The 10,273-nt window shown below is 36.6% G+C and overlaps 1 protein-coding gene across 1 annotated transcript in view; it reads left to right on the plus strand.

Annotated features, from left to right (window-relative positions):
- The window catches only part of LOC130013146 (xanthine dehydrogenase-like), a 52,004-nt gene extending 50,523 nt beyond the window's left edge, over positions 1-1,481 (plus strand). The window contains exons 14-15 of the mRNA XM_056101756.1: positions 904-917; positions 1,477-1,481. Of these exons, the coding sequence (XP_055957731.1) occupies positions 904-917; positions 1,477-1,481 (19 nt within the window). The remainder of the gene's footprint in view (positions 1-903; positions 918-1,476) is intronic.
- Positions 1,482-10,273: the final 8,792 nt, after the last annotated feature.

The following is a 10,273-nucleotide window of genomic DNA, read 5'->3' on the forward strand; positions in this document are numbered from 1 at the left end:
GATAAAGCCAGTTTTGAGATATATAACCGATTAGGAGTTCCACTGTCGACACAGTAGTGTCGCAATAACACACCAATCTAATTCCATTTAAAGGGCAATATTGTCAAGTTTTCGGGTGTTCGATCCCTGCATTGGCCGAGAAAGTTCATCCAGATTTTCCGACGTGGTTTCCCCTTGTCAGTGGTGCAGAACGCAGGGCCCGACAAGGACAGCTGTCTAGTCCTTCGGATGAGACGAAAAACCGAGGTCTCGTGTATATATTGGATCCCCTGGCAGTTGGAATTCGATATAAGATAGGCGATAGTGCCGCTGCCCGGGCAAAATTCCCCCCATAGCACACTGTATGACGTATGCCCGTCTTCATTAGCCCAGTATAGGAACAGAACAGTAGGAAGTTAAACACCATTTCTTTTCATTTCATTTGTCAAGTTTTATCCCAGTTAACATGTTAACGTTAAAATAACGTTGCACCTACGTTAACTCAGTTTGTTCTATCGTCACTGTATGATCATTTCCTACCCCATTTAAACAATGAAATCAGATTAACTATGGAAACTTGTAGTTCATTAATACTGCTATTTTATGGTAAAATGAAATGAAATGTGTTTAACACCCTACGGTTTTTCTCCGACTGGGCTAGTGAAAGAAATTGATGTGTTTGAACCCCAACTGTTCTTCTTCTCCGAAGAGGGATTTTATGCAAAGCCATTTAATCAATATAATATGTAACAGCTGAATCGCTCAAAAAAATAGTAATTTTTGGATACGTGCTGTTCTTTTTCTCTGAAGAGGGATTTTATGCAAAGCCATTTAATCAATATATGTAACAGCTGAATCGCTAAAAAATAGTAATTTTTGGATACATGCCAAAAATACAGCCTTTCCCCTGTATATAAAAATATTTAAAACCACCCGAAGCAATAAACCCGTTTGTGTTACACCCTTCACTTGTATTTTATTTTTGTTTAGGTAAAACCACCCGAAGAGTTATGATGGATTCTGAATTTTTTCGAGGTTACAGAAAAACTGTTCTGAAGCCAGCTGAAATTCTGACATCTGTTAACATTCCATTTACTAGCAAGGTACACTGACTATATAAAACCATATTCAATGCTGGCGTTACCCATGAATGTGAGCGACTCATAAAGAAAACATTATATAAAGAGATTTAAACTGCTCGTAACAAGGGTCAGGTTACCAACCTAACCTATATGTAATGACATTAAGCGTGTTAGATACATGACGTATTTGATCATATTTTACCTTTAAATGAGAAAGACAGGACATGTGATGATGGCCGTTAATGTTTTTTCAATTTTAATCATTACGTGGTATCGTTCGAACTGTATTTTTATAAGCATGTTTAACCCAGTGCACTAACACCAAGCCAACGTTCATCGCCCTGTATGTCCCCAGACGTTTATCTTTACTTTGCCTCTATCAACCATTAGGGAATTTTTTTATTGTTGTTTTTAGAATGAATATTTTGAAAGTTATAAACAAGCTCTAAGAAAAGATGATGATATTGCTATAGTTAATGCCGGTATGAGGGTAATTTTTGAAAATGAATCTGACATCATCAAAGAACTCTATTTATCCTATGGCGGAATGGCACCGACAACAGTCATGGCGAAAACGGCAATGAAGAAGCTTATTGGCAGGTAAGATTTAAGAAGATCTAAACATTGGTTTTATTATGGACGTAAACTATTGAAGGATTGTCACCCTACAGAAAATATGTTCATCATACTGAAACGCTTCTCATCTCACAGAAAACATTTTCATCATACAGAAACGATTGTCATTCTGCTAAAATGATCAACTTAAACCTAATGAAATCAACAACTTGACGGACTTCCATTTTGGATATGCCATCAAAATTCCAAGATGGCGAAAATGACGTCATGCTCGGTTCCTGGTCCTGATCCTGGTCCATAGTACGCTGATATTTGTTAATGAGGTTTAGACTTATTCATTGCCAAGGACATAGTCAGCTTATAGATTATATGAGCGGTAGCGGGGGTAGACAGAATTAGCATAAGCTAATTAGGCAGATTAACACAATATAAAACGATATATTTCTCCATTATATTTCACAGAAAATGGGATAATGAATTAGTATCTATAGCATGTGGATATTTGGCAGACGATTTACCGTTGAAACCTGATGCTCCAGGTGGTACAGTAGAATACAGAAGAACTTTAACTACAAGTTTCTTCTTTAAATTTTACTTATCAGTCGCACAACAACTTTCTATTAAGGTATAATTATTATATTTATTAATATACCATATTCACATGAAATCGTCGTCCTTACCTAGTTCAGATTCTGGGGTCTACCTAAAAAATATTTTTCCAGTCTAGTTCTCATGGCGCCCTTGGGACTTGCAGGAAATGTGTGTCTAGTCGTGGGGATGGACGAAAGATCTAAACCCCGTATATAAATTAATGATGTATATAAACGATCCCTTGGCCATTTGAATTTGAAGGAGAGTGGGTGAAATCGCCACTGGTAAAATCCCCCTCCCTCCTAGTATTACACACTTCACTAGATAAATCAAATTTATTGTATGTTAGTGTCAGAATGACATGTTAAACCACATTCCAAAATATTCCATTGCAGGGAATCATTCGTGGAAACCCAATACCCCGATCTCACCTGAGCGCCATAGAACCACCGGAATTACAGCCAAGTAAAGGAACCCAGGTATATGAATTGGTCGGTGCTGCTCAGAAAGATGATAATCCTATAGGACGACCTATTGTGCATACATCAGCTTACCAACAAGCTACAGGTGAAGCTGTCTATGTTGATGATATGTTACCGTTGAAAGGTAAATTTATTACGTTAATATAGAAACGTAAACTATACAAAAATAATTGCGGAACCTAATGTTTTTCATTTTGAAGAAATATTTCAATCTGAAGAAATAGTTTTGAGTATAATTTTTCTGAAAAAGCAATTTCCGCCAGAATAAATTATGTTTTTATTTTTTTAAAAATGCAACGTAATCAGTCTCATCATTGCGTTGCCAGTACCATGTTATTCTAAATCAGATGATAAATCTGCAGTTCCAGGGCATCAAAGTTTTAGAACACCATGTTTAATGACGTTTAAACCCGCATAGCTCGCTGACAACCAGTAACTTATAATAAACTTATATTTTATTGTAAATAAATTAGTTTATGATGCAAGGTGAGATGGGTTTTTTTTATCAACAGGCCCCTCTCTCTCTCTCTCTCTCTCTCTCTCGCTCTCTCTCTAAATCCATTTGATATCGTATATTACAGGCGAACTTTTTATGGCACCAGTTTATAGTTCTAGAGCTCATGCTAAGCTATTAAACGTTGATACATCCGCTGCATTACAAATACCCGGGGTCAAAGGTTATATAGATCACACAGATATACCAGGTCACAATAAAATGGCTACGATACAAGAAGATCTCTTTGCTGTTGAGGAGGTAATTTAGATAATGGAATGTGCTGTAAACAATTTGCCCGAAATTATCATTGTATATTTAGAATTTCTTGCGAAAACTATTTGTGCTGTTCATGTCATGCAAACAGTATTGGAATATGGTTTAGCACCTCTTCAGCTCGGACAGCAACGCTTCCACCTACCCTTCTTAGATTACCAAACTGTCTAGTGGCCATAGGTGGGTCGCGGTTTTTCATGCTATCCGATCGACTAGACTCAATCTCTTTTCCAGCCTCGCAGGCACCAATCCCGACAAGCCTAGACCCTGCTTTAACGTACTTCTCGGGCTGCGCTTGGATTCGAACCCGTCCCATTCAAATTGAGAATATATTGCTATAATGGAACGGCTAAAGACTACACAATCTTACACACATATCCATTCAATCATACTTCCCAAATATAACAACATCAACGATTTTGAGTTATGATAGTATTTTCTTGTTGACATTGTCACTTAAAAATAATTTTTGAATTAGAATATATATCCTATTGGATCTCCAGGGCACACGTCTTTAAGTAGAATTATATCATACTCTTTTTAAGACATTTGATTTAATATCGTAGGTAACATGTGAGGGATGTTTAATCGGAGGCATTGTAGCTACGTCAAGTGAGATCGCCCGAGAAGCTAGTAAATGTGTTAAAATAGAATATCAAGATTTACCAGCCATAATAACTATAGAGGTAATATAGCTTTAACTTTAGTTAAACTTATCCCGATTTACCAGCCCTAATAACTATAGAGATAATATAGCTTTAACCGATTTACCAGCTATAATAACTTTATATAGAGGCAATATATAGTTGTAACCATACACATCCGTTAGTTGAAAATATCCCGATTTAAAACCGTTTGATACAAAGGGAGGTAGGACGCGGCCCTAAGCCCAGGTCGACTGAGTAAAGTACTCCTCATGCACTATGTTATCTATGGCTTACGTTCTCAAGAATAGTTACTTTAATAGAAAGTGCAGCGGGGGGTGGGCGGAGGGGGCTGCACACAAACAAAATCCATTAGGCAAACCTGGTGACAGTGGGACACAAAAATTGCAAGCAACAAAAACAACTGTGATGTACAGTCCTGGACCTTTAAAGATACAAGTTGAACTAAAAATAAAACAGAAAAACAGTGGTCGCCTACTGATGGTCACTTCTTGGCTGCGATTGTCAAAAAAACAAACAAAACCCAATAATAAGGGCAATAATCCGGATTGAAATAAATAAAATGTAGTGAGTAAAGTAACTCTAATTTTAGGACGCCATCTTAAACCATTCTTACTGGGATAAACCCGTAATATATGATACTGGTGATATAGATAGTGGATTTAAAAACTGTGATGAGATACTGGAAGGTGAGGTACATATGGGAGCACAAGAACATTTTTATCTGGAAACACAGGCGTCCATTGTTGTACCGAAGGAGAGAGGCGAGATGGAGATTTACAGTTCCGCACAAAATACTAGCGAAGTACAGGTAAAAAAAATCGCAACAAATGATTTTAAATTAAACTTATATTATATTTTATTGTAAATAAATTAGTTTATGATGCAAGGTGAGATTTTTTTTTGATCAACAGGCCTCTCTCTCTCTCTCTCTCTCTCTCTCTCGGTTTCCCCCAATGGGTGATCATGATTGGTTTGGTCTTGTCCATTTATCCATCTGGGATTAGCAACTTGTTCACTACCGCTCAGTTATAAACAGGGATTTATGGTTTTCTATAACACTGAGGAATTTTTCTCACAGTAACTATTTATGGTCACATTTCTGCTTTTTAATTAGTAATCCATTGTTTAAAGTTATTTTCATCTACATTGAGTGAGTACATTTTGCTCAATTTTGATGCTGATTTATTGATCATCATGGTCCTTTAAGTTCTTGTTTTGGCCATTCCGATATATCCTTCGATTAGATAAATTTTGTATAGAAAAATAGCATACATTCAGGATGATGTGAGGGATTAGCCGATGAAACAGTCCGTTACTGCGAGTTTTTGGCGTGAGGTGCACGGAACTGTGGCTAGCCCACTAGAAACATCAACGCTGATTGGTTAGTCAAATGTCTGACGTCATAGGGTCCAAAGCAGCTCATATGACATCTGGGGGGACGTTCCATTACAATCGGTTAGATCTTCATGTAGTGTAGGCCATCGAAAGTATAAAAAAAAACGAAACGAAATATAGATCTGTATTTTAGTCAGATTGCTATTGCAATAACACATAATTAGAGAAGATTTATTTAGTTGAAAATTTGTATCTGAATTTGAGAAGCACTGGTATTTCGTGTCTATACGGTTTTTAATTAATGTGTCCATGGTCTTGTATACAACAGGATCCAATGTTCGAATTAACTCAGGTACAAAACGCAAGGAAATTTAAACCATTGCACAATGGTGTAATGCGTTTGACATTTTCATTACAATTTATTACCAGACATTTTCTCAACACATCATGTATGTGATTAAGTACTGCAATAATATACGAAACTTGGCGTCAGAGTTTGAATTCAAATCTGCATAATCTTATGATGAAGCTTTGCGTAAAGTAAGATCTCTCGTAAAGTAAGATCTCTCGTAAAGTCTGACTGGGTACCTATCCACGATGAGTTGTAGCAGAAAGCTGTTTCCCTACATTTAAACTCAAGGGGGTTTAACTTGTTAGAGGTCAGTCTACTCTAACTATTAGTTATGATATTATCTTGTTATGGGTCAGCATTACCTGTCCTAACTATAAGTTACGATATTATCTTGTTATGGGTCAGCATTGCTTGTCCTCTTTATTAGTTATGATATTATCGTGTTATCGATCAGCATTACCTGTCCTAACTATTAGTTACGATATTATCTTGTTATGGGTCAGCATTACCTGTCCTAACTATTAGTTATGATATTATAATTGTTTAGCTTGTTAGGAGTCAGCATTGCCTGTTATAATAGCCAAAAAAAAAACTAAAAAAAAAATGTTATGTATTTCTCACGCTCATCACCGAAGGAATCAGAGTCCAAAAGTGGAGCAGCCATTCATTCTTTATGGCTCTTTTTCACCCCACCTTTGCTTTCCGTTCTGTCATTTATTCAGTTTAGAAGTTATTTTGGAAAATTTTATATCTATATAATGCTTGATATTGTTCATATGCCATTACTGAATTAATGACCTTTCAACGAACGGACTCTGTTTTGTCAAATCTTTTGCAATAGGGAAGCTGTCTGTCGCAATCCTGGCAATCATAAATACTTATTTTAATGGACTTATTGTGGTCTGATCAAGGAATAAAGTGAAGTGGGCTGGAGAGGCTTAGTCAATGGATGGGGAATGGTCGTGGTGAGGTGTCAGCTATTAACGAGTACTATGATTGTACAACGCAGGGTTATTTCTTACATATCCGTAGTCTGCTGCATTTTAAATATTTGCATCATTTTTTCATCCTCGCCAACTTACCCTCTTTCTACTAATAATCTTGAAATTAATTATTCTGTAAATAGTTGTTTTTATCCGTTTCCGTCTGTAACTTCAATAATTAATTATACCACGCTGAAAGATACATTATGAGAGATTCGATAACGAGTTGGCAGTTCTCACTATAATAATTAAAAACTAGATAACGTAAAGGCAATTTGCTGAAAATTTCATTCAAATTGATCCACTATGAACCAAGCACTAAGCGAATAAAATTTCTGCCTAGCCTCGGTCATCATTACTAAAGTCAGTACGTTAATCGTTTAATCGAGAAGGAAAGTTATGCAGTAAATCGGATCACAATCCACTTAAGATCGCAGGCTAGCGATGCCATCTAGAGTTGATTATGGTCTGGATAAGTTAATTAATGTCTAATTAATAATTTAGATAACATTTCAGGCCTAAAGAAAGACCTGCAATAGACAGATTTAGCTCTTGCATAATGTATGTTTAATTAATCTCTTCATTTTACAGCATGTGGTATCTGATATTCTTGGTGAACCAAACAATAAAATTAAATGCTGTATAAAAAGATTAGGTAAGAAATTTCAAAATGTTATTTATCTTGATATAGCATTTCGGGACATGAAAGACAGTTATATGTTTTTAAAATAGGTGTACATGTGCCAGCAAAAAAGAGGTCAATAGATATATCAATCCGATTAAAATTCAAATCTATATTTCGTTCCGTTTTTTTTTCTACTTTCGATGGCCTTCACTTCACGAAGATCTGACAAGATGTACTGGTAGGCCGTGTCTAGGTGGGTCGTACGAGCGGCTTTTAACCCTATGGCGTCAGACATTGATTAATCAATCAGCGTTGACGTTTCTAGTGGTTTACCCACAGTTCCGTGCATGGCACGCCAAGAAGTCGCCGTATCAGACCGTTTTATTGGCTTATCCCTCACTTCAGCCAAAATGCTGGTAATATAACAACTCTTCCAGATACTAGTGTAGTAAAAACAAGTAAAACGAAACTTTGAACTATAAAAAACGAAACAAAATAGGATCTGTGTTTTAATCAGATTGTAGATATATTTATTCATTACATTCTTTTTCCAACACATGTTCCTACTTGTCTAGATGTCAGAGGCTGCTATTTGTCTTTTTGTCTGATCTTTAGATTTAATATTACCGAATATAGGTCGGTGATAGTATTTTTTATGTTCTGTATGTTATATTTATAGGAGGAGGATTTGGTGGGAAGGAAACGCAGGCTACTCATGATGCTGCCATGGCAGCTATAGCGGCTAAAAAGTTAGTAGTTAACAGTTTCATATTTAAGTTAGTACGTACGGTGGTGATGGTGTTATCTGTGAACGGATATAGTAAACTAGTAAGAAAAAAAAGAGACGAGGTTAAGAGTTAGATTTATGCCCTGAATATCGCTCCGTAAACAGAAGCGTATTTTATAAATACTCTTCAACAAAAGTAGGGGATATTCAGAAACAATACAAAACTGCGGAAATGCACTGCTGTTTTTTATCAGACGTAATTAGTGTATGTTAATAACAGGCCAATTGCCTACACATGAACATAAACAATTCATTTGGGCGGCTTATCTGACGGACCCATTTCACTCGCAAAGAGATACACTGTCAAAAGTGAAATGAATGTTTTGATTTTTGTGTTAATAATGAGTAATTGCTCCATCGATCCTCGAAATTCGTCGTGGCATGCTCCTAATCAACCGTCCAATCACGATTTCGGGCAATCTGACCCAGTCCTCTTGCAGTGCCACGGCGAATTCTTGCAGTGTTGTCGGTTGACGTTGACGTTGACGTTGACGTCGACGAACACGTCTCCCGATCAAATTAAACGTAACACACTAAAGCAAAGATACGCTAAACAGTAAATCTTATGCAAGAACCGGTAGGAAGGCAAACATGGATAGGATAAACCAGCAAGCGGCAGTTTTCATCAACCCTTCCTTAGTGTCAAATTTGACAATGAACCCCTTCCACGTGTATGGCGCTATTGCGTGTCGCACATGCACCTCAGTGGTTCTATTGGGGCGGGGGGGTTGGATGGCTGAATGGTTAGCGTGCGCGCGCTGTATCATAAAGTCTGTCATTGAGTCGACTGGCGTGGTTTCGAATCCCCGGTTGTACGTGGCAAGGAGTAGGGTCGCTTGTCCAACCTCGTGGGTATTCTCCGGGTCCTCCGGTTTCCTCCCACTGCTAAAGACCCCTACGCGCAAGCGAATTATTGAAATAAAATTAAACCATATGTTAGTCCCGAAATAACCTAGTTTGTGTCGAGTGGACGTTAAACCCCATTTCTCTCTCTCTCTCTATTGGGGCGATAAGTTCTTCATCTGTGAACATACTCTCAAGCATGTCAAGTGTCCATGACTATTTATCATATCACAACCTGCATAGGTATTTGCATTTCAATATCCCCTACTTTTTTTAAGAGTATATAAACTGGATAGAAAGGTATTAAAATGAGTCATGCCATTGTTGTATATACATGTATAAACAGGTAGCCTACAATAAACCATGCAGCAAGACTTTTATAATAAACCAGTAAGAATGGTTTTAGAATCATGTATGTTTTTTTTTATATAAATAGAGAATCTCCTACCAGTCTTTTTTGATATCAAAAAATATCAACACAAGTTGATAAATTACAAAAAAACGAGGCTCTGCCGAGTTTTTTTTTACTTTATCAACGAGTGTTGATATTTTTTTATATCAAAAAAGACGAGTAGGAGATTTTATTTATCACCCAAGCCCTTCTTACATGCACAAATAGATAAATATAATTCTTTGCTATAGATTTCACTTTTACTGAACATTACGGCGTAGTGATACATCATTTTTTGACAGCAATTCAAGCATTGCAAAGTTCATTTTTTAAAAAAAAAATACTTTTTATAAGAAATGAACTGTTATTTGAAAATAAAAAAAAGTAGTTCCTTTTCAACTGACCAATCAAATTCATGTAAAGCGATATCTCCTAAGGAGATATCGCAGTAGATTATGAAATATATCACACAAGCGATATCTATTGTAGAATGTATTATTGGGTGATAAACAGATATTATAAACCAGTAAGAATGGTTTAGAGTTATGTATGTTGTGTAGATATAATAAACCAGTAAGAATGGTTTTAGAATCATGTATGTTTTGTATACTATTCAAAAAAAGTAGGGGATATTTGATTTTGGGGGCATAATACTAAAATATGCAAATGACTACGAAAAAAGTCACTATAGAACCTAACAGAAGAAACATTTCCAGTTACATGTGACGCCCAAACGCACCAATAGCTACCGCATGGAATGCAGGTGATGCTTGAGATCATCATGGGGGTCCAACCCAAGATTTGCACGAC

This window comes from Patella vulgata, chromosome 6 (assembly GCF_932274485.2).
Source record: "Patella vulgata chromosome 6, xgPatVulg1.2, whole genome shotgun sequence".
Lineage (NCBI taxonomy): Eukaryota > Metazoa > Mollusca > Gastropoda > Patellidae > Patella > Patella vulgata.